This window comes from Muntiacus reevesi, chromosome 6 (genome assembly GCF_963930625.1).
Source record: "Muntiacus reevesi chromosome 6, mMunRee1.1, whole genome shotgun sequence".
In the NCBI taxonomy this organism is placed as follows: Eukaryota; Metazoa; Chordata; class Mammalia; order Artiodactyla; family Cervidae; genus Muntiacus; species Muntiacus reevesi.
In genome coordinates this window covers 82,901,606-82,926,327 of record NC_089254.1, presented here as the reverse complement: position 1 = coordinate 82,926,327, position 24,722 = coordinate 82,901,606, and the positions used below count along the sequence as shown (strand labels likewise).

At 36.9% G+C, this 24,722-nt stretch overlaps 1 protein-coding gene across 3 annotated transcripts in view; it reads left to right on the top strand.

Annotated features, from left to right (window-relative positions):
* The window catches only part of SLC13A1 (solute carrier family 13 member 1), a 108,392-nt gene that overhangs the window by 13,513 nt on the left and 70,157 nt on the right, over nucleotides 1–24,722 (top strand). For all 3 annotated transcript variants that reach the window (XM_065938673.1, XM_065938674.1, XM_065938675.1), the window contains exons 2-6: nucleotides 9,915–10,043; nucleotides 13,241–13,377; nucleotides 15,580–15,767; nucleotides 16,356–16,413; nucleotides 16,492–16,540. In XM_065938673.1, coding sequence (XP_065794745.1) covers nucleotides 9,915–10,043; nucleotides 13,241–13,377; nucleotides 15,580–15,767; nucleotides 16,356–16,413; nucleotides 16,492–16,540 — 561 coding nt within the window. The remainder of the gene's footprint in view (nucleotides 1–9,914; nucleotides 10,044–13,240; nucleotides 13,378–15,579; nucleotides 15,768–16,355; nucleotides 16,414–16,491; nucleotides 16,541–24,722) is intronic.

Below are 24,722 nucleotides of genomic sequence, written 5' to 3'. Positions count from 1 at the left end.
AGATGGCTAGTTAGAAATCTTGGAAATGAAAAAGTCTTCTCTGAAATTAAAAAGAATTCAAAATTTAAAAACTTAAGATGAAACTATAAACTTTAAACTGAGTACACTCAGTTTAAACTCAATGAACTAAGAAAGAATACTAGGAATTCACCTAAAAATCACACATAATAAGTAAATATGTTTTACGTGGAAGAATGATTTGAAGGTAGATTCAGAATTCCCAACACACATGTGAAAGGTATTCCTGAAAAAGAGAGACTAGAAGAGAGATTATATTCAAAGTAATAATGGCTAAATTTTTCAGAATTAAAAAAGATATGAATCCTCGTACAAAATAATTTAATTAAATTTTAGTCCATGTTTAGATACATCATAAATGAAACTTTGAAGGAGAAAACCATTGAAGGAGAAAATTTTAAAGTTACCAAACTATAAAGAGAAAAAAATGTGTACAAAAGGATGATAATTAGATTAATTTCTTATTTTTTTCAACAGTAATGAAGATATCTAGTAATAATTCAGTTCAATTCAGTTCAGTTCAGTTGGTCACTTGTGTCTGACTCTTTGAGACTCCATGGACTGCAGCACGCCAGGCCTCCCTGTCCATCACCAACTCCCAGAGTTTACTCAAACTCATGTCCATTGAGTCGGTGATTCCATCCACCATCTCATCCCTCTGTCGCCCTCTTCTCCTCCTGCCCTCAATCTTTCCCAGCATCAGGGTCTTCTCTAATGAGTTAGTTCTTTGCATCAGGTGGCCAAAGTATTAGAGTTTCAGCTTCAACATCAATCCTTCCAATACCACAGCTCAAAAGCATCAATTCTTTGGCGCTCAGCTTTCTTTATAATCCAACTCTCACATCCATACATGACTACTGGAAAAACCACAGCCTTGACTAGATGGACCTTTGTTGGCAAAGTAATGTCTCTGCTTTTTAATATGTTGTCTAGGTTGGTCATAACTTCCCCTCCAAGGAGAAAGCATCTTTTAATTTAATGACTGCAGTTACCATCTGCAGTGATTTTGGAGCCCCCCAAAATAGTCTGCCACTGTTTTCCCATCTATTTGCCATGAAGCGATGGGACCGGAGGCCATGATCATAGTTTTCTGAATGTTGAACTTTAAGCCAACTTTTTCACTCTCCTCTTTCACTTTCATCAAGAGGCGCTTTAGTTCTTCTTCACTTTCTGCCATATGGGTGGTGTCATCTGCATATCTGAGATTATTGATATTTCTCCCGGGCAATCTTGATTCCAGCTTGTGTTTCCTCCAGCCCAGCATTTCTCATGCTGTATTCTGCATATAAGTTAAATAAGTAGGATGACAATATACAGCCTTGACATACTCCTTTTCCTATTTGGAACCAGTATGTTGTTCCATGTCCAGTTCTAACTGGACATACAGATTTCTTAAGACGCAGGTCAGGTGGTCTGGTAATCCCATCTCTTTCAGAATTTTCCACAGTTTGTTGTGATCCTCACAGTCAAAGGCTTTGGCATAGTCAATAAAGCAGAAATAGATGTTTTTCTGGAACTCTCCTGCTTTTTTTGATGATCCATTTGATGTTGGCAATTTGATCTCTGGTTCTTCTGCCTTTTCTAAAACCAGTTTGAATATCTGGAAGTTCACAGTTCACATATTGTTGAAGCCTGGCTTGGAGAATACAAGACCCTTATGGAGAAAACTACAAAATATTATAAAAAGAGTTTAATGAATACCTAAATGAAGGAAACGTTCATAGATGAGAATATTTTAAAGCCATTTCTTATTTTATAAATTTCATGTAATTTGAATAAAAATCTAAAACTCAAAAAGTAAAAGCCTAAAACTATCAAGACAACTTTGAAAAAATATGAAATAAAGGACTTGAATTACTGATTGAAAAACTGCAGAAGTTAAAAGAGTTTAATAATTCTGCAGTTCACCAGTTTTTGAAAGGTGGTGGGAGTGTAAGTGATTGAGATACAGAGTCCATAAATGCATGTGTTGCATTTGTAGAAATTTGCCACAGGAAATATGTAGTAGCAAGAGTTAGTGGGCAAAGATGGACCATCTAATTACCAGGACATTTTGATTACCCATTTAGAAAAAAGGCATCAGCCTCCTATACAAATCAATTTAGGCCCTACATTTGAAAAAAAAATTTTTTTTATTTTAGAAAAAAAATATGGGAATACAATACATATAGAAAGAATTTCTCATACAAGATAGTAAAAACACAAGACATAACAGAAAGGATTTTAAAATAACTGAATCAAAATTAAAACCTTATTACCCAGAAACACAATAAATCAAATTTCATAGATAAGTCAGAGGCTAAGAATAATATTTATAAATATACATGTATAAAGAAATATTAAGAATCTAAAAATAACCTCACAAATTCACAATAAAAAGAAACGAACAACAGAAACATGGGAAAAGACTATAAACAAGGTAATTTTCAGGAGAGGAACAATTATGTTCAACAACCATGAAAAAATGCTTCAAGGGTATTCAAGCAAATGCAAATTAAATTAAGAAGAACTTTCCATACCATCAGATTGTCAAATAAATAAATTACTTCAATATACCAGTGGCTGGTGAAACAGAACTTTCTCACATTGTTGGTGTTAATACTGCATAAACTGACGCAACCATCTTGCATAGCATTTGGGCAATACCAGTAAGGTTCCAACACATCCTTTCCACTCAGAAATTTTGATAATTACTTTCATATAATAGCTTAGAAAATCTTTCTTGTATTCACATTGAACTAGGTATAAAGATGTCTGTAGCATTACAATAATGAAAAATTGAGGGAAAGAGCCCTAAACAGCTGTCAATAGAAAAAATGGACAAATGAACTGTAAGATATTTATAAAAACAAATGCTATATCAATTTTTAAAAAAATTAATAGTAAGTCTATATGTATCAACATGAACACATTTGAAATCAATAAAACATTGAGTGAAAAAGCAAGTTGAAAAATCACAGAGTGAAATAAGCCAGAAAGAGAAAAATAAATATCAAATATTAACACATATATGGGGAATATGAAAAACTGGTATAGATAATCTGATCTACAAAGAAAAAAAGATGCAGTAGTAGAGAAAATGTATGGCTACCAAGGGGAGAAGGGGAGGTTGGATGAATTGAAAGATTGGGATTGACGTGTAACACTACTGATGCCATGTATAAAACAGATAACTAATTATAACCTACTGTATAGCACAGGGAAGTTTATTCAATACTCTGTGGTGACCTAATGGAAAGGAAATTTTAAAAAGAGGGATATATGTATATGTATAGCTGATTCACTTTGCTACACAGTAGAAACTCACACAATATTCCAATAAAATGTTTTTAAGTATGTATGTATGCTAGATCACTTCAGTCATGTCTAACTCTGCAACTCAATACATGGTATTTTCCAGGCAATAATACTGGAGTGGGTTGCCATGTCCTCCTCCACGGGATCATCCCAATCCAGGGATTGAACCCGCATCTCATGTCATACGCAGCGAAAATCTTATTTAATCTCAAAACCACATGTTGTTTATTAATGTAGTAGTGTCTACACGTAATAAAATCATGAAAGCATGGATAGAAAGGATACAAACCACATTCTAGATAGTGGTTGACTTTCAGGATTTCAGAGGAGAAAGAAGTGGAGTGATATATATAAATCTTAAATGTTTTACTTACTTTATAAAATTCAAGCAAATGTGGCAAAATATCTGCATCTAAAGATATGTGTACAAATGTGTTTACTATATATTTTCCATATGTTCTTAATATATCATAATTTTTTGTATGATTTTTAAAATATACTGCTAGAAGATTTCTTATGCTTCATTTTTTTAAAAAAAAGCCAGAGAACAGGGATTTGTTTTTAAATTTGTATTAGAGTATAGTTGATTAACAATGTGTTAGCTTCTGCTGCACAGAAAAGTGAATCTATAAATAGATATAGATCCACACTTTTTTAGATTTTTTTCCAAAATAGTTCTCTACAGAGTATTGAGTAGCATTCCCTGTGCTATACAATAGGTCCTTATTAGTCATCTTAGTTATTATTTATATACAATAATGTGTGTCTGTCAGTAAGGAATAGGAATATCTTATCCATATTGGTTGGTAATCATCTGCACATTTCACCTTATCTCTCTGGTGGTTTGAGAGAAACTTCTTTTAATAGGAAAGGTAGAAAGTGAAAGTGAACGTGTTAGTTGCTCAGTCGTGTCTGACTCTTTGCGACCCTATGGAATGTAGATGTCAGGGTCCTCTGTCCATGGAATTCTCCAGGCAAAAATACTGGAGTGGGTTGCCATTTCCTTCTCCAGGGAATCTTCCCAACACAGGGATCAAACCTGGGTCTCCTGCATTGCGGGCAGATTCTTTACCATCTGAGCCCCCAGGGAAGCCTAGAAAATGTAGAGAAGACTTCAAATCAGCCAGAAAAGTACAACATACACACACAGAACAGGAAACTACAGTTAAGTGACATTACACCTGGTACTATCTAATGAAATTGACAACATCTGTATTCTGCACAGTTGCCTCTGATTTGTGGATGTGGTTTTTTTTGCCATACTTCTTGATATAACTTTTGGAAACAGTAGGGGGTATATAGAAAATTGGGTGATTTTATTTTTGAGGATGTTCTCTGAACTTTTCCCCTCTTTGTTTCATATAGTATTTTGAGAAGAAGTTATGATTTTAAAGTACTTTTGTAAGTTCAGTCTTACTCATAATATTCAATCTTTTTTCCTTCCTAAATTTTCCTTCACAATAAACAAAATGAATTGCTGTTACTACATTCAAAGAATTTATAATACTAAAATGCTTTGCTATCTCTAGAACAGAATTTGATTCAAGTTTTTCCTTATTATGGTTGCAGGGTTAATTTTAATAAAGACATCAGATGTACTCACAATTTTCACTAGACTTGAGAGGAATTGAGAAGGGAAAATGATTCATCCACAGTCTAACTTCCTTGACATTGTTGTTTAGATTGACATTGTTTCCTTGGATTGCTGTTTGCTTGTAGTAGGAGGAGTGATTGTGGTGTATAATGATGGTAATGGTGGAGTCCTTCTGTTTTAGGAGTTGGGGGATTGACAAGGTGGACAAAGAGATAGAAGAGGGAAAAAATTAAAGAGACAAAGATGGTAGAGCTATAGATAACAGATCACTCAGAATTTCCAGTGATAAAATGAAGTAATTTTCCCCTCTACCTCAGAGATGGTTCTACAAATCAAACTTTCAGGATGACTTTTGAGATGCTGCAAACTGAGACAACTTCTCCACTTTCTTCTTCTTCAGAAGAAATTGTTCAGCAAAAATTATTCGCTCTCATTTTAGTTTTATTGAGTATAGATAAATAAATGAATTGTTTTCTCTATATTTTGTTCCTTTCTTCTTTTTAACAAACATATCCACAGATCTTTGATTTTCAAAAACCATTTATATTTCATATAAGATTCTTAAAATAGAATACTTGACATTGTGCCTGGATTAACCAACCTTGTGTTGTTGAATACCTGATGAGAAAGGACACTCTCTGGCCCAGGACTAACCAAGAAAGATCACATAATGGAAAACAGGAATTGAAAGAAAGAAGTATTCCCAGGGTGGATCCCTCAATGGAATCACTGTGTAATTTGTCAGCCAAAGAGGGATGCTTTTAAGAATGAAAGTGGTAGCTAATCAAAAGGGACAACTGCACAACAGGTGAAACCCAAATCTGTCCCAAGGAACTGGGGCCAGTGGCCATCCTACCTATTCAGAGGCGCACAAATCTGTTTTCCTCCTTTTCTAGACTTTGAGCTTCCTTAAGAAAAAGAGGCATTTCCTACAAATTATGGGAAGGTATCAGGGACAATAGATATGCTGACTTAGCCAGATTCAATTGTAATCTCCTGGGATGCATATGCAAAAATATGAAATGTACAGAAGTGCTTGTGGGAAGCTCCATAGACAAGATGTAAATTTGAACCTCACCCTGAAGAATGGACAAGTTTTCAAAATAGATTATGAGTCTAGGGATAGAGCTTGGGCAAAAAGACACTAACTGGAAGCACATTTCTGATTTGCAAGTCAGACCCAGCAATAAAGAGAACAGGGGAGGTTTCCCTGGTGGCTCAGTGGTAAACAATCCACCTGGCAATGCAGGAGACATGGGTTTGACTCTCGATCTGGGAAAATCCCACATGCCGCAGAGCATCTAAGCCCATGGGCCACAACTATGGAGCCTGAGCTCTAGAGCCCGGGAGCTGAAACTACTGAAGCCCACGCACCCTAGAGCCTGTGCACTCCCCAACAGAAGAAGCCACTGAACTGAGAAGCCCATGCACCACAACTCACGGGTTCAACCCCGCTCTCCACAACCAGAGAAAAGCCTGCACAGCAGTGAAGACCCAGCATAGCCATGAAATAAATAAAATTACATTAAAAAAAATGACAAAAGGGAAGGTCTGAAAGAGGTAGGTACCCCAGGGCTTCTCAAAGTTTAACTTATGTCAGAATCACCTGGGGAACATGGGGAACCTGATTCAGTATGTCTGCGGAAGAATCTGAGATGCTGCATTTCTCACAGGCTCCCAGATCATGATGATGCTGCTGGGCCGTGGACCACACAGCTGTAGACAGGGAAACCCAAATGAGCAATCCAAGGGTTGATTCTGGAAGGGTAAAGTAAGATTTGCAAGGAAGAGCAGGTAGGCAGCATTTTTATTACCAAGAGATTTTACTCAAATGCCATCTAAGGCGAAACAGGTAAGAGAATTCATGAGATGGTGCAGAGGTACCAGGAAAAATTGAAAAGCACAAGTCAGTCTCTAAAGGGGAATTATTGGAGTCCTCAAGTCTGGAGAATTGTTGGCCTGGAAGAATATTATCCCAATGTTACCAAATTCCTCAGTTTTTCAAGAGAAGTCAGAAATTTTGGTTTTATTTCTAATATGAAATCTGCTGGTTAAGTGCACACACACCTGCCCACCCCTGCGCCCTGCCCCACACACCATTGTAAGTCAAATAAACTGTATTTTCTTCTTAGATGGGGCCATCAGTTTGCAACTGTTTAGTCTAATCAAATAATCAAACTAGGTTTAAAGCATCCATTCCAGATACGATCCCAGGCAAGTAGAAGCTATCACTTGAAGTGTTGGAGGCTTACTGGGATGACTACCTGTTAAGGATTAGAGTTTAGAAAACCAGTGTATCAGGAGCAGGGATCAGAATTCATATACGAAAAAGGAATGTAGATAAGACTCTTTAGAAATATTTTAGGAAGTACTGGAGTGAGTCATTTCATAGTTAAAGTGAAGGTGGCCTTCAATGCAAGCTTTGGATTCTTTTCAATAAACAATTCAAAAATTACTGACATGACCGTCTTAAATTATGTATGGGCCAGTTAAAATATGAAAGTTGTCTTGGCTAGCTAATAATTTAACACTGAAATTTTGTCCCCAAAGTTGCCCCATCTGAGCAGACTATCAGTGTCTAGCTGAAGTAGACCCATGTGGAAATGAGATTTCAACACTATGGCAGGGATTTTGTGTGGTAAACAGAATTTGCTGGCATCATATCCTTTTTATTTATTTATTTATTTTTGATGTTTTAGCAGTTCCTTGTAGAAGGGTGTTCCAGACTGTTGTCAGGGTAGCTAGTCCCAATCCAGCCTCATGCAAGGAAATGACAAAAATGAATTAAATTTTTGAAAAATCACCTGGTTTTGGAACAGCTTTGCCTATAGTGGAGGAATTGGAGTGGAGGCTGAAGGGCAGAGTCGAGAGGTAAAATGACGGTGGGATAGATAAGATCAAGAGACTGGCTGAAAGTGAAAATGCTAGTTGTTCAGTCCAACTCTTTCGTGACTCCATGGACTATAGCCCGTCAGGCTCCTCTGTCCATGGAATTCTCCAGGCAAGAATGCTGGAGTGGGTAGCCATTTCTTTCTCCAGGGGATCTTCATGACTCAGGGATCAAACCTGGCTCTCCTGCATTGCAGGTGGATTCTTTATCATCTGAGCCACCAGAAAGCCCAAGAAACTGTGGCTTGGCTGTGATTAAAAGGCAAGATAGCAAAAAGGTCCATTTTATCTTTGAAATCTAGGTCCTTGTAAGTATGATAGAAAACACAGAGTCACAATGAAGTTTGAGGGTTATCCGTGTGTTTTAATGGGCTTCCCAGGTGGCACAGTGGTAAAGAAACTGTCTGCCAATGCAGGAGATGCAAGAGATGCAGGTGCAATCCATGGGCTGGGAAGGTCCTCTGGAGTAGGAAATGGTAAGCCATTCCAATGTTCCTGCCTGGGAATTTCCATAGAAGAGGAGCCTGGCGGATTATAGTCCATGAGGTCACAGAGTCAGAGACACGGCTGAAAGACTGAGCACACACATATGTTCTAACTAAGAGAGAAAGCAGACCTGGTCTTTCGCCAACACTGGCATTTTAAATTAAGCACATATCAATGTATGACAAAACCCACTGAAAAATAAAAAAAAAAGAAAAAAAAATTAAGCACATATTCACAGATCCTCTCCAAAACAAGTCAGAAAGATTTAGTCAAGGCTCAGCTTTGTTCCACTGTTTTATTGTTTGTCAAGATTATAGAGGCAGACTTTGTATAAAATTGTCAACATCAAAACACCTTTATTCATTCTCCTTGAAAAAGACAGCACAATAAAGATATGACACAATCGTGTCTTATTAAGAATTTCTTAGAAACTCACTGAAAGTGCAGGAATGCTCGGTGAGTTAAGGACCAGGCCTAGAGGACTTACCGTGAGGTAGGTGAATCAGAGGGCAACAAAACTAGAAATGCTACTGCTTTGGGAAAACCTTAAATAAAAGACCTTGTTAAACTCAGACAGCAGTTTAAGTTTCTTAAATTCATAAATTATTCAAATGCAGTTCAGAATTTGCAGAGATTAAGCAGTGTGAGAGCAAAACCAAGCCAGGTAAAATATGCTGCCCTTTATTGATTATTTATTACATAGTGATATCATATAAAAATTATTTATATAAGCCAAAGTAAAAGTATTAGTCACTCAGTCATGTCTAACTCTTTGTGACCCATGGACTGTAGCATGCCAGTCTCCTCTATCCATGGAATTCTCCAGTCAAGATTACTGGAGTGGGTAGCCATGCCCTTCTCCAGGGGATCTTCCTGACCAGGGATTGAACTCAGATCTCTTGCATTGCAGGCAGCTTCTTTATCATCTGAGCCACAGGGAAGTCCAATATGAAGATAAATTTCAACCATTTCTTAACAATGCCCTAAGCCAGAAACCCACAGTTTTATACCTGGCAAAGCAAAAAATTACATTAAGAGTCTCTATCCTGTTTAGTCCCCTGTCTCAACTGTCTTCCTAAAAAAGCCAAACAGAAGGCTTTTCACTTCCAGGTCTGCATCACTTAGAAGCAAATTCAGTTTTATCCATGCACATAACTAGGCAGTATCTTTCTTTCTCTGCAAAAAAGTACACCAGAATTTTTCTTCTGGGTTGACTTCCCTTTTTAGTAGAGAGAGAGGAAGGTTGGTGTGCCTAGGTCCCACCCAACTAGAAACCAAGAATTGCAGTTAAAAGGAAGGGTGTGAATTTTACAGGCCACAGGAAGGTAAGGGCAAACACCCATAAACATTGACATGAGCACAGAAAATTGACTACATGCTGTTACTTAGTTTGAAGGAAATGTGAAGAAAATATAACAAATGAGGATGTTTTTATGTCATTGTCTTTTTATGTGCATTAAATTTTGGCTCTTAGAGACCCTCAGAAATAGCCATTTGCTGCCTGATTCTAAGGTGCAGAGACCTGCACAGTTTCTTCTTACTTTCTCTATTCAGCAAGTGTGACTGCAATTTGAACAAATATTTCTCAGCCTTGTTATTTCACCTGACATCTTGCCTTTGTCCTATCCAGGAAGCAGAATGTGCCTACATCCTCTTTGTCATCGCCATCTTCTGGCTGACGGAAGCTTTGCCTTTGTCAGTAACAGCGTTGCTGCCTGGCTTAATGTTCCCGATGTTTGGGATCATGCCTTCCAAAGAAGTAAGTTTTCCTGTGAATGTTTGAGTTAATTAGATTCCCTATTTTGTGCTGATACTTCCAGTGAGAAGTACAGTTTAGTTCAGTCGCTCAGTTGTGTCCGGCTCTTTGCGACCCCATGAATTGCAGCACGCCAGGCCTCCCTGTCCATCACCAACACCCGGAGTTCACCCAAACCATGTCCATTGAGTTGGTGATGCCATCCAACCATCTCATCCTCTGTCATCCCCTTCTCCTCCTGCCCTCAATCTTTCCCAGCATCAGGGTCTTTTCCAATGAGTCAGCTCTTCGCATCAGGTGGCCAAAGTATTGGAGTTTCAGTTTAAACATCAGACCTTCCAATGAACACCCAGGACTGATCTCCTTTAGGATGGACTGGTTGGATCTCCTTGCAGTCCAAGGGACTCTCAAGAGTCTTCTCCAACACCACAGTTCAAAGGCATCAATTTTTTGGCACTCAGCTTTCTTCACAGTCCAACTCTCACATCCATACATGACCACTGGAAAAACCACAGCCTTGACTAGATGGACCTTTGTTGGCAAAGTAATGTCATCAATCATCGAAATGGAACATGAATCCATCCATGGATAATGGATCATCGAAAAAGCAAGAGAGTTCCAGAAAAACATCTTTTTCTGCTTTATTGACTATGCCAAAGCCTTTGATTGTGTGAATCACAATAAACTGTGGAAAATTCTGAAGAGATGGGAATACCAGACCACTTGATCTGCTTCTTGAGAAACCTGTATGCAGGTCAGGAAGCAACAGTTAGAATTGGGCATGGAACAACAGACTGGTTCCAAACAGGAAAAGGAGTACGTCAAGGTTGTATCTTGTCACCCTACTTACTTAACTTATATGCAGAGTACATCATGAGAAACTCTGGACTGGAGGAAGCACAAGCTGGAATCAAGATTGCCGGGAGAAATATCAATAACCTCATATATACAGATGACAGCATCCTTATGGCAGAAAGTGAAGAAGAACTAAAGAGCCTCTTGATGAAAGTGAAAGAGGAAACTGAAAAAGTTGGCTTAAAGTTCAACATTCGGAAAACTATGATCATGGCATCCGGTCCCATCACTTCATGGCAAATAGATGGGGAAACAGTGGAAACAGTGGCTGACTTTATTTTGGGGGGCTCCAAAATCGCTGCAGATGGTGACTGCAGTCATGAAATTACAAGACACTTACTCCTTGGAAGGAAAGTTATGACCAACCTAGACAGCATATTAAAAAGCAGACACATTATTTTGCCAACAAAGGTCCAGTGAGAAAGTTGTATTTAAAAGGAGCAGCAATCCTGGAGATCAAACCACTCAATCCTAAAGGAAATCAACCTGAATATTCATTAGAAGGACTGAAGCTGAAGTAGAAGCTCCAATACTTTGGCCACCTGATGAGAAGAACTGACTCATTGGAGAAGACCTTGATGTTGGGAAAGAATGAGGGCAGGAGGAGAAGAAGGAGACAGAGAATGAGATTGTTGAATGGCATCATCGACTCAGTGGACATGAGTTTGAGCAAACTCAGGGAGATAGTGATGGACAGGGAAGCCTGGCATGCTGCAGTCCAAGGGGTTGCAAAGAGTCAGACATGACTTAGCGACTGAACAACAAAAACATTCTGTTGGTAAGGCTTCCACATAAGTCCTCCAGACTTCCAGCTATGTCTTGCCCCTAGAATTCTGCATGTGTGTCCACCTTCAGGTGTACAAAAGCAAAACACAGTCCATGGTTACTTGAGCTGTGAGTGGCAGTAGAAGAAATGCATGTCCGATCTTTCCAGGCTCTCATCTACGCCCGGTGCCTCCCTCCTAGTTTCCGGTGCCAGTACTTTCAGATCCTGCATCAGCTTTTTCTAGTCAACAAAATTCGGTCTCACACAGTGTTGGAAAAGTAATTTTTCTTTTTTTTAATGAAGAAAAAGCTTCCCTGTTTTCTTTTCCAGAAACCTGCCATTTCAGAAGATAAAGCCAAATTAACTTGCATGTGTGTTTCCTTTTTGTTCTTGCTGAGAGGAGTTTATTCATGTCGAGAGGTGCTTCTTACCTTTATACAATCTAAGGGTACCCATCTGAAGAAAATGGATTCAGTTTCCCATTAAAAGCATGAAATGCATTGAAGCCAGAATATCTGTCTCCACGCAACTCTCAGCCACTCAGCACATAACTACCTAGACCTCAGCTGAAACATTCTCAGGAAAGATGGCACATTCAAAATGCCAGGCATGCAATTTATCACCTGGATTTCTATCTTCTGCTTGGGTACAGTACTGCTATCATGAAGTTCATCTGTCCAACATTGTGGGTGGAGACTTCTATAAAAAACTAACCCATGACACAGGTCTTTTTTTTTTTTTCTTAGTTGAAATATAACCCACAATACAGTTTTTTTTCCCCCTCTGTGGGAGAGGATTTCAACACAGCCTTGTGATTCAACTTAAGCCAAGTATTTCATAAAGTCAGGACTGTTGAATATCACCGTGAGGTATTTTAAAATAAGGTTTCTATGATTAGATAAGTTTGAAAAATATGTGGCATAGGGTATCCCACTCTTTGAGAGTGATAGTTTACACTGGTGTTTAAAGGTTTTGAGAAGGCCTACAAGAAATAAAATTCTAGAATCTTAAGAAATTCTATTTTCTAAACTTATTCGACCACAGAAACTTTTTTTAAAAAAGAAAAATATTATGTACCTCTCAGAGAATTCTTTTGTAAATCCTGCTGCAAATTGTTGCCCAAGTGTCTGTATGCTCTACTAATCGCCATTCAAAATACAAAAGAATAACTGCAGTCTGGGCATAATGGTGATAATGAAGATATTGGTGAGCCAGAGTTTGACTTGAGACTTTTCCTCATCACAGTCAAGGCCAGTCTGCTATAAGATTGCAAACTAATTAGCCCCAGTTTACAGATGGAGAAATTAAGGAATAGAAGGCACTTGCCTGATGTTACTCAGGTCTTTAAAAACTCAGTATATGGGTACCCTCTCTCTATATATATTTTTTTCTTAATACTACTTTTCTGGATAAGGATGTGGAACTGATTTAAATTTGTATTCAAACACATCTGCATTCCTTTCAACAAAATAGAAAGATTATGTAGTTGAAGGTCAAAGTTAGGAGCAGCAAAATAATGCCTTTCTGGTGCAATGTTGTTTTTCAGCATAAATACTCACGGGTTTAATTGTAATTTCAGGTGGCATCTGCTTATTTCAAAGACTTTCACCTACTGCTGATTGGAGTCATCTGTTTAGCAACATCCATAGAGAAATGGAATCTGCACAAAAGGATCGCTCTGAGAATGGTGATGATGGTGGGTGTGAACCCGGCATGGTAAGTGCTGTGTTTACTGCTCCAGGCTTACACTCCATACAGACCATTTTTGTACAGGGAGAATAACCAGATAAGTAATGCACATCCAGGCAGTCGTTTGTATGGCAGTGTAATTCATGTTGTTTTTTTTTTTCTCTGCAAAAATGAAAGTGATATAAAGGGTACTTGAATTAGAGGTGAAAAAAACTTTCATTTCACTGCAAGTCTAATTACAGGGAGATTGGAATAAGTGCACACAACTCTTTCACCTTTTATGCTCTGTAGGAGTCAAAGCTGAGAGAAGCCTGAACCTCAACAAACAAGATTGATAGACTTCAGAGTAGATTTCACTACTATCCTGTTTATTGGGCTGATTACACATTCAAGACTTGTTTAAGAGTATCCTTGATCATCAGGAAGGATGTTAAGAACCCAAGAGAAACACATTTACTGACAAAATACAAATATGTGCAGAAAAAATCCGAGGTGAACATTTCTGTTTTTAAATGAATTGTTCCAAAGTAAAACAATCAAATAAGAGGTTTCATCTATAGAATGTGAAATCACTCATTGGACTGATTTTGCCCAATAAAATAAATTTTGCCCACCAAAATCCGTCATATTAACTGACCATTTCGGTTTTAACTCTAGCTCTTGTTAACAACATAGATGGGAACTGAAAAAACAAGCAAATAAAAAAAAACACTCCAGCGTCATAATCATTTACATAACGGCATTATGCTTTAAAACCTTAGGTGATTCTTCCCATCTCATTTTTCTTTAAACATAAGGAAATTTATTGAATTATGCTGCATAAATTCATGTCAGGGTATAACAATGTCTGTGTTTATCATTTATGGAGCACACTCTTTGTTAAATAGAAAAAACATTCAATAATTCAGATGAAGCCTATTTTGTACAAACATCTGTAACTTAAAAATTTTAGAACATGTATGTATTAAGGACGTTTCACTCTTAAAATGAAATGGTGTTCCATGCCTCTTGAAGGGCTATAGAAATGTGTCTCTTTTCCTTGGCCATCTGCTCACTGGCCCCAGGGGCTGGAGTCACACACTGCACAGCGGGACAGGGTCCTGTCCATTATACCACTAAGTGGTTTTTCAAGTTAAGGCATTTTTACCACACAAGAGTTTTACCAGTTCCCAATCTTTTTGTACCAAGAGATTTGTATTGAGAGATTGTTTTGCCAATGCTTTAAACTGAAATTGTTCCTATTTTAAAATTAAGAATATTTTATTGTTTAAACAATTTTCTTAAAAGTTTTGTTTCATTTTTCACATAGAAAATATCCACCTTTTCTGTAGTTGGAATGTAGAATGTGGAATTTTTCTTATAGATCTATTTCAAAAGAAAGAGAATTTCATAAATGGTTCTATATGGAAAGACAAGCTTCTGAATGATATTCTTGGACCTCCTACTCAAAAGAGATCGTGTTTTCTCCCCCAGTTGTGATTTTGAAAGCTTATAGACATGGTTTAAAATCCTATAATCTTTGGTATGTTATTTTTTAAGGGAGAAGGATTACTCTATTTGTATGAGGAGACAATGTAATACATCCAGCTGTTGACAATAGGCAGGAATGTCAGATTCAGGAGAGCATGAATAATTGAATCTACAGAAAATTCTGAAACCTCATTTTAGCTAGTGATTTTAACCATTTTCTCCACCCACCATATACTGAACCAGAGTAATAAGTAAAAAGCAGACTTATAAATATTAACCTCCCTCCTTGCCCTTGTTCTTCCTTGGCACATATACAAATAGACAGAGATATGACCCAAGTATAAAAGAAAGAATAAGGGATCCTAAATGCGAATGCCAATTGCACCTTATTTTATTAGAATTTGAAGATGGGCCATCTGTAAAGGGCATTTGAATATTGGTGTAATATTACAAGCTGTTACACCATCTACCAACTTGCAGTTTGATTATAAGTTTTATCATTTTTTTTGGTTTTGGAGAGAAGACTCTTATAGTTTCCAGGGAGACAAACCTCGTAATAAGTCCTGTCTTACATGTGCCATTTGGATTTCTACCTGGCTATCCTGTTCTCAAGAGTTCTTTATCTGGGTGAAACCTTAACTGTCTTTATGTTTTGAAGAAATGAATTCTCAACTCACAAACAACGTCCTTTACAGGAAAGTACTGCAGAGCTGGTGAAGCTAGAGAGCACAGTTCACACTGAAGGCCCTCTTGTTTCAGGCTGTCCTTGGGGTTCATGAGCAGTACCGCCTTCCTGTCGATGTGGCTTAGCAACACCTCGACTGCTGCCATGGTGATGCCCATCGTGGAAGCTGTGGCCCAGCAGGTCATCAGTGCGGAAGCAGAGGTGGAGGCCACTCAGATGACCTATTTCAGTGGATCTACCAACCAGGCCCTGGAAATAGATGGTATCACATTTGCTTTGGCCATGGTGGGCTCTGGCTATTTGGGCAGTGGAATAAGCTCAAGGATTATATTTTGAATTAATTATCCATACAGGCATGATATGAATTCAACCTTACTCTCCCTCTATTTCCTAGTATTTATGCAAGGGAATTATATTACCCAAATATTTTACCTTCAATTAATGGTTGAATTTACATTCTCTGACAAAAGGGGGAGAATAAGAATGACTTCTCTATACTTCAACCAATCTGATAAAACTCTCTTTCATGTCTTTATCAGTAGACTCAGGTTACTCTTTTACCCTGAAATGACTTTCCTGCATAATTTGTGAACCTTTAATTCATGTATTCTATTTGGAGACAGCATCACATTCTACCTTGGTTATTTCCGGTTCTGATAAACTGCTCTGATGCAGTGAGAAAAATGTTGGGAAGATACTGGTGTTTGTAGAACACTTTATTATGATGAAGGTTATGTCAGTACAAAGTGAATTTGTTTATTTTCAGCCTCTCATAATGCTTCCACCTTCACACACACACAGACACTGATAATCCTTCATTTTAATTTTTTTTCTATTTAATGTTTTGCAGAAAGTCTTAACGGACAAGAAGCAAATGAGAGAAAAGAGAAAACAAAACCAGTTCCAGGGTAAAGAATATTATTTTGATTAGGATTTTCAAAATTATATTTTAATGAAATTATAAACTGGGTCAATTTATTTTTCAGATACAGTAATGATGCAGGGAAAATTTCAAGCAAGATGGAGCTGGAAAAGGTACATTAAATTTGATTCTCTCTAAATAATTATGCATGAAATTATATTAGATCTGCAGTTAGATATGTATGCATTTTAAAATCTGTTACTTGCATCCTTGTCTATGAATTATTTTACTTGCCTACTTCAAAGCATGGTGTAATGGTTTGATAAGTCTTCATGGATGGACTGAAATCAAAATCCTCATAGAAAAAGTTTTAGGCTCTGAAATCAGCATCCTTTTCTCCTTTAAACAAATTCCATAGTGATGGCAGTTAGCATATGCAATTTAAAGAAATATAATGCTAGCCTCAGAATATTTTCTCATTTTCTTATCAAAATCTTGCTGCCTTTTTATTAAGCACATTCTGTTACTTCCAGGTTATGAACTTACAGCAACTCCTATTCATTTAATTACAATCCAGTTATCTTTAGTGTTCTCCTTGCCAGTAAATTCTAGTAGAATTCATAAGCTGCTGCTGTCAAATGAAGATGTAGGAGCTGTTTGTAGCCATTCTGGCTATTAAAGGAAGGAAGAAGACTTTTGTAAACTAGCTCATAGAATTCATTTTCCCAGAATGAATCAATATAAAAATACTATACTAGGTTTTATCGGGAGAAATATATCTCGAGACCACTGAAAAGTAAACCTGCATAGAAATAGTCCTACGGTAACCAAGGCATTAGAAATATGAGAGAGGGGCATATGTTCCTTCCTCAGGCTATAATGCATTAGCATGCAACTGAATAGGAAAACAAAAACCATCTTGTTATTTACAGAAATCTTTAAGGAAAGAGTGATTTTTACGTAAAGAGAAAACTAATGTAGTGATAAGTCTTAAATCACTAGCTACAGTATACATTAAGGGTTTTTAAGATGAGAATTGAATACATATTTATGAAAATATTATCATCTTTAGGGAGGGAAAGAATTCCTTTAGGACATAGAAAATCAGCAGTCTGCCAGGCGTATTACAGAAAAATGCATCAGAAATGAGCTTTAAACACTGTTGGGTATACTTGCACTCACTTGGTAACTCTCTTGTGGTCATCTTTAGAAACCCAGTTTTCTGGTGTCATGCTTAAATTTGAGATCAAGACCCTTCCAATGGATTGGTTATCCAGCACTGTCCTAGGCATGATACGAAAGTCTATGGATGAAAAGACATCCTCTTTACCATGAGCAACTCAGGGTGTAATGGGGAAGGTGGACTTAAAAAAAAAAAAAAAAAAAACCTGCGACATAAATACCACACCAAAGGTACACACAGAGACCAGATCTCCCAGAAGCTGAAGCAAGTAGCTCAGTCTGGGAATGTTGCCAAGAGGGAATATGAGGTCAAGAAATCTGAGTCTGGAGGCAAGATGGCACTCACAGTCAGAGATATGCACCCTCCATATGTGCGGAGACCAGGCCTACTTGGCTCCCCATTTAATACCCTACCACATTCCACTGCTTGACAGAGAGTAAGTGTTCAATAGATAATTATCTTGGCTAATTAATGAAGGAAAGAAAAAGGAAGAGGTAGCGTAGTCAGAGAATACATAAAATTCAAAGACCCCAAAATGTAGAGAGGGGGGATTTTGCAGGAAGCACGTCCAATACAGGTGCTAGGGATGAGCTGTGGAAAGTGAAATGTTTGGAGAGTTGGACCAGCTGAAAAATAGTAGTTTGTGCCATGCAAAGGATCCTAGTTTATCTTAAGGGAAATGGAGAGCTTTGAAGCTAGGAGGCAGCATGGTAAATCCTGCCCTTTGAGAAGTTTACTGTGGTAGCAATGTGAAGGACAGAGGGTATGGCTTAACTGGACCTTCTGATTAGTGTGACTTCATGGATGAGACTGATAAAAGCATGGAAGATGCCTCTGCTACAGAAAGCTAGATAAAAGAAGGTTGTGATGCCGCTGAGGGAGGAAGAAGTTTTCAAAAGGGAAATGTGAGATAACTGGGGTCTATTTTAGGCAGTAAAGATTAAGTTCTGGGTTTGGTAGAGAAGAGCTAGGCCTTTGAATAATGATTCTATGGTCATTCTATAACTTCATACATAAAATTTTAGCTTGGTGTAAAAGAAAAATTAAGGGATAACTTTTTGCTCTAATAAAGTGCTATTTATAGGGGGTCACATGAAAGTATTTTTCACATACTGTACATTTAAGATAGATTTTTATTTTTGACAATTACAAATCTCAGATATAAACATACTAGATAATTATAACATGTTATAATTATAATAAATTGCACCTGTTCTTTGCCAGATTTAAACTGGATAATTTAAGATTAACTGATTATGTAGGAGAATCTGTATGCACTTAATCTAGCTATAAAATGGAAGAAATATTTATATTCATAATGTTTCAGTCTTCTGCCTTTTTTCAACAAGTAGATAAGACATTTTATTGAATTAAATTAAATCCTGTGTGGTTTGACTTTGAATGTGAACTGCAAGTCAAAAAAGATCCAAATATTACTCTTTTTGAGAGAGGATGGTTTAAAATAAATTTCAAAGAAGAAAAAGAAGAAACAAAAAGGCATAGAGTTTTTTGGTAATTTACACCATTTTGCCATTTTTTTTACACATTCGAATCACCAATGTGTTGATTTGATACACCTACATATTGAAAAATGATTACCACCATAGTTTTATTTAACACCTCCATCATATTATATCATTACCATTTATTGCAGCGTGAACATTCAAAAGTTACTCTCTTAGCAACTTTCAACTACTGTATCTAATATTAATTATAATAATCTTGCATTAGATACCTGGAATTTATTCATCTTAAAACTGGAAGCAGGTTCCCTTTAACGTTTATCTCCCCATCCCCCCCTGCTCTTCCCTCTAACCCCTGGTAAGCAACACTCTCCTCTCCATTCTATGTGTTCAGCTTTTACGGATTTCCCGCATCAGTGATTGTTGTTTTTAGTCACTAAGTCCTGTCTGACTCTTTTCTACCTCATGGACTTTGCCCCACCAGGCTCCTCTGTCCATGAGATTTCCCAGGCAAGAATATTGGAGTGGGTTGCCATTTCCTTCTCCAGGGGATCTTCCCAACCCAGCGATCGAACCTGGGTCTCCTGCATTGCGGGCAGATTCTTTATCACTGAGCCACCAGGAAAGCCCCTGTAAAAGTGATGCCATGCAGTATTTGTCTTTCTCTGCCCAACTTATTTCACTTAGCATAAAGCTAGTATAATGATTGCCATTTCAACAGGTGTGAGATGATAACTCATTGTGCTTTTGATTTGTATTTCTCTGATGACTAGTGATGTTAAGCACTTTTCATGTACCTGTTGACTATTTGGGTGTCTTCTTTGTGAACCTGTCTTTTCAGTTCCTCTGCCTGTTTTTCCGTTGGATCGTCTGGGAGGTTATTTTGTTTGCTTGTTCGATTGGTTGGTTGCTTTTGCTGTGAGTTGTATGAGTTCTTTGTAAATGTTATCAGCCCTAAAATTCTTGTTACTAGAATTGCAAAGTATCGATACAGATGATAATGATAATTTGATGGTAATTTTCCTTTTGCTGCTGCTGCAGCAGCCAATGGTGATTATATGTTGGTTTTGAAGCTGATGGATATTCACCAGTTCCTCAGATTCCAGAAATAATTCAGGAGCACTCCTATCTGAGTTTCATTCCTAAGCTGCATACATGAAAAAGACTCACAGTGCTCCCTTTTCACCATAGGCAATGGCCCAAACATTAGCAGAGCTCCCTACTCATGCCCAGAATAAAAATGGTAGGTAGGTATTTAGCCCATAAGTTCTTTATTACTCCAAAAGTAGCTGAAATATTTTTAGAGAAGAAAAGGAACAAGAAGAAAGGAAGATCCCAAAAGACAGTGACATATATGAGGGAATAATTTGTCAGGACCAATCATCACTTGTATTATTTTCATAAGAAATGAATTTCAGGTATCCGGAAATCAATTTTTATATACCAAAAGAAGAATCAAGTTGCTATGTTTTTTCCTTGTTTCAAGCACTGGTATTAATCAAAGAAATATCTCAGATTTTTACACTAACTCAATTTCTAAACCTCCAGGCATCTTTGAGTGAAAGGAATTGGAAATTCAGTATGTTTTTAATGAAAGGTCTAAAATAATTGTTTTCCATTCATCTTATATAATTTGTAGTTTCCCCAAAAAGAAAAGTTCAAAGGAAAATTTCCTTGAGCAAATTGAATCTTGCTTTTAATTAGATGTTGTTTAGTTTGGTGGTGAAATCCTTATTATTCAAAATAGAATTCTATAAAACAGCACTCTCTAATATTCTCCAAGAATTCTAAGAACCGGATAACAGTAATAAGCATGGTTCATAATATCATGGACTAGGGGTGTTATTTCTGCCAAGTGGGGAGATATCAATTCTAGAATATCTGGCCCCTAGATCAAATGTGGAAATGGCATTTTAAATTAGATCAGGTAGGTGCTACAAACAAAAGTTCTAAATTGCTTTTCCCTTTTCCTAGACCATGTGAAGTTAGTTGGGCAGCAAGGCCAGTTTTTAGCACTGCTGAGACCTCACTTGACACAACCTACTATGGGTTTCCTTTACCCATCCAGCCAAATTCTGCAGGTTATAAAGATGTGAGCAGAAAGAAAGAGAGAGAAAGGCTATCATATACCCTTTAGGAATCACAGCATCACCAAAAGGCAAGAGATGACAAGGATTGTTGAAGAAAAGGGAACCCTTATAGTTTGTTCGTGGGAATGTAAATTGGCCCAACTGCTATAGAAAACAATGGAAAGGTTTCTCAAAATATTAAAACAGGATCTAGCAATCCCACTACAGGGTATATATTCAAAGGAAATGAAAACAGGATCTTGAAGAGACATCTGCACTCACACTGTAGCATTATTCACAATAGCCAAAATATGGAAAAAATGAATGAATGGATTCAGAAGATGTGATATGCATATACCATGGTATATTATTAAGCCATAAGAAAAAAAGAGGCAATTCTGCCATTCCAATTACATGGATGAATCTTGAGTGCATATGCTAAGTAAAATAAGTCAGACATAGAAGGACAAATATTGCATGGTTTCATTTATACACGGAATCTTGAGAATAAAAGTAAAACTCGTAGAAACAAAGAATAGAAAATTGGTTCCCAGGAGCCAGAGGGTGGGAGTGGGTAAACAGGGAGAGATTAGCAATAGGGTACAAACATTTGGCTATAAGATAAATAAGGTCAGAGGACCTAATATAAAACATGGGGACTAGAGGTGATAATACTACTGTATGGTTGAGATTGGCTAGAGGACTGATACTTGAATGTGTCACCAATGAAAGAGAGAGGAAGGGAGGGACGCATGCTGTAACTGAAGTATTGAAGGGCTGGGTGGGAATAATCTTATCATAATGCATATGTAGATCAGATCACCATGATGTACACTTTAAATATCTTATGATTCTGTTTATCAGTTATACCTCAATAAGGGTGAAAAAGATCATAGGATATTTAAAGTATGCATTGGTGATTTGAAGAAGTATCCATGGTGAAATGGTTTCCCCTATCTGGTTGATTGGCATATTGATTGCCTCACATATTTATCTTTCTTTTTTTTTTTTTTTTTGAGAACATTTAAGTTCTACTCTTGGCAAATTTTAATTGTGGAGTGTATGTCAGGAGGATTGTGGAGGATGTCAGCTCTAGTCACCGTGTCTAGTCAGTGGCTTCTCAGTCCTTACTTATAGCTGAAAGTTTGTACATTTTACTTGTTTTTTTTTTTTAACTTGGCAGTTTTCTGCACCTCTGGGAACACAAGATGAAGTTGAAGATTTAAAATAAATTATAACTTTTCTACTCACTAATCCAATTTATGAGAACTCATGCCATTCAATTGAGAATTGGAAGCCTCATTATCAGTGGTATTAAACCGGAACAAGGGATGATATTTTTGACATATACTGGGATTCAGGTGGTGTTGATTCAGGTACTGGGATTCACCATGCAAGTGATGCTTTCGTGGTGGCTCAGTGGTAAAGAGTCTACCTGCAATGCAGGAGACTCGAAGATATAGGCTCAGTCCCTGGGTCCAGAAGATCCCCTGGAGGAGGAAATGGCAACCCACTCCAATAGTCTTGCCTGGGAAATCCCATGAACAGAGGGCCTGATGGCCTATAGTCCATGGGGTCACAGAAGAGTCAGATACAACTGGGAGACCAAATAACAACAACAAACAACAGGTGGTGAGGCAAATTCACTTCTGAATAAATAATTTATTTTGACATTCATAGAAAAAGAAGAATCATAGCAGCAGCCTGTGAACACAACCTCACTCAAGATTTTAACACTTATTGTAGTCAAAACCCTAGCTGGGCTCCATCGTTTACTTAGCTGGGTTTCCACAAGATGTTTTATTAAAGAAATAATTGACTATTGATAATGCATTCTCTTCTATATATCTTTTATTTTTGAACCACAAAAATGTGGTTCTTCACCTTTTATATTGTGGAAATATTATCTAACAAGTAACATGAGCTTAGCCATATTGGGAGCAGTTGTACTTTCTCCTATCTGTACAGTAAACCTCCGTAAAATAAACCTCCCATAGAATTTATTCTAATACTCTGTTTGTTTCCTAAAATTCTCAACAGTATTTTTCTTTTCACAGTCCAGTGACATTTCCTAACAAAAGGATACATTTATTTTGTCCCCAAATTGTTTTTCATGTATCTTGATTGTGAAATATTTTAATATATACATATTTTAAGACTGTAACAAAAATTTTAAAGATGATAAAGTGGTTTATACCAGTTTATTTTATACCACCCCAGCTTACGAAAAAGAATATAACAATTTCTAAAAATCCTCATGAGCTCTTCTCTGATTCCATCTCCTTTCCTCACACGATCATATCCAACCCCTTATGGAGGTAGCCACACTTCAGAATTTCAAGTTAATCATTTTCTTGTTTTCTTTTCAGTATTATCACTTCTATTGATTACTTCATCTCAAAGAATACCCAAAATAGCGATAGTTTTAATAAGATAGAATTTGGCGGTGTGATGGTTCCACAATGATGATGACCTTGGCTGTTTCTATGCCTGCTCTGCCATCATCAGCACTTGATGGCTACCTCAGGGTTCAAGATGGCTGCCTCACTGCCCTCTATCCTCTATCTCTGTTCCAGCTAGCAGGACACAGAAAGAACGCAAAAGGCATAATAGACATATACTTAGCAATCCTTCCATTACTTTCCTGGGTTTAGAATTATTCACATTTCTAATTTCTCCTTGAGTTTTAGTTGTATTTTTCTAGGAACTTATGAATTCCATCTCAAATTTAGTTGCATGTTGTTTTTAATATTCTCTTATTACCTATTTAATTTCTATAGTAATTTTAGTTATATATCTTTTCATTCCTAATATTGGAATATTTTTTCCAAAAGTATACATTTTATAAGTTTTATAAGTCTTGCCAAAGAACCAACTTTTCACTCTTGATGCTATTTCATGTTCTACATTATTATTGTCTTATTTTTATTACTTTTTTCTGTCTACTTTATCTTTCCATTTAGTTTCTGTACTTTTAAAATTTAAATTTACATTATTTGTTTTGACTTTTTCTTCTCTTCCAAAGTAAAAATCTGAGGAGACAAATTTTCTTCCATTTCTTCTGCTTTTGTTATATTCTATATTTTTCAGTTTTTTGTGTTTTCTGATTTCAGTTATATTTGTCTTTGATCCATGGGCTTCTTAGATGTATGTTTTAAATTTTGAAATAAATGAAACTTTTGCAGCTACTTCTTGTTTTGATTTTTATTTCTAACATAAATTCCCTGTGGTCAAAAGCTTGTCTGTATGACATCAGTTCTTCTAAACTTGCTGAGGCAGATTTGTGGACTAGCCACGGCCAATTGTGATAAATATTTCATTTTACTCAAAAAGAACTGCATATTTTCAACTTATTGGGTGCAGTATTTTCTAAGCCTTTTAGATCAAATTTGCCAGTTGTGATTTTCAAGTTGTCTGTGACCTAACGATTTTTGTCTGGTTAGGCAGTGATTAATGCAACTGTTTTATTAACATCTCCCTCTATGATGTGAATATGTCTATGTCTCCTGATCTGTCAGTTTTGGTTTCTGTATAATTTTAGATTTTTTAGATTATGTTTTTACATCCCTATCAGTTTAGGGTATTTATATATTCCTGGCTAAGCAATGCTTTTACCATTTTGCCTGTTCCTTTTAATCAA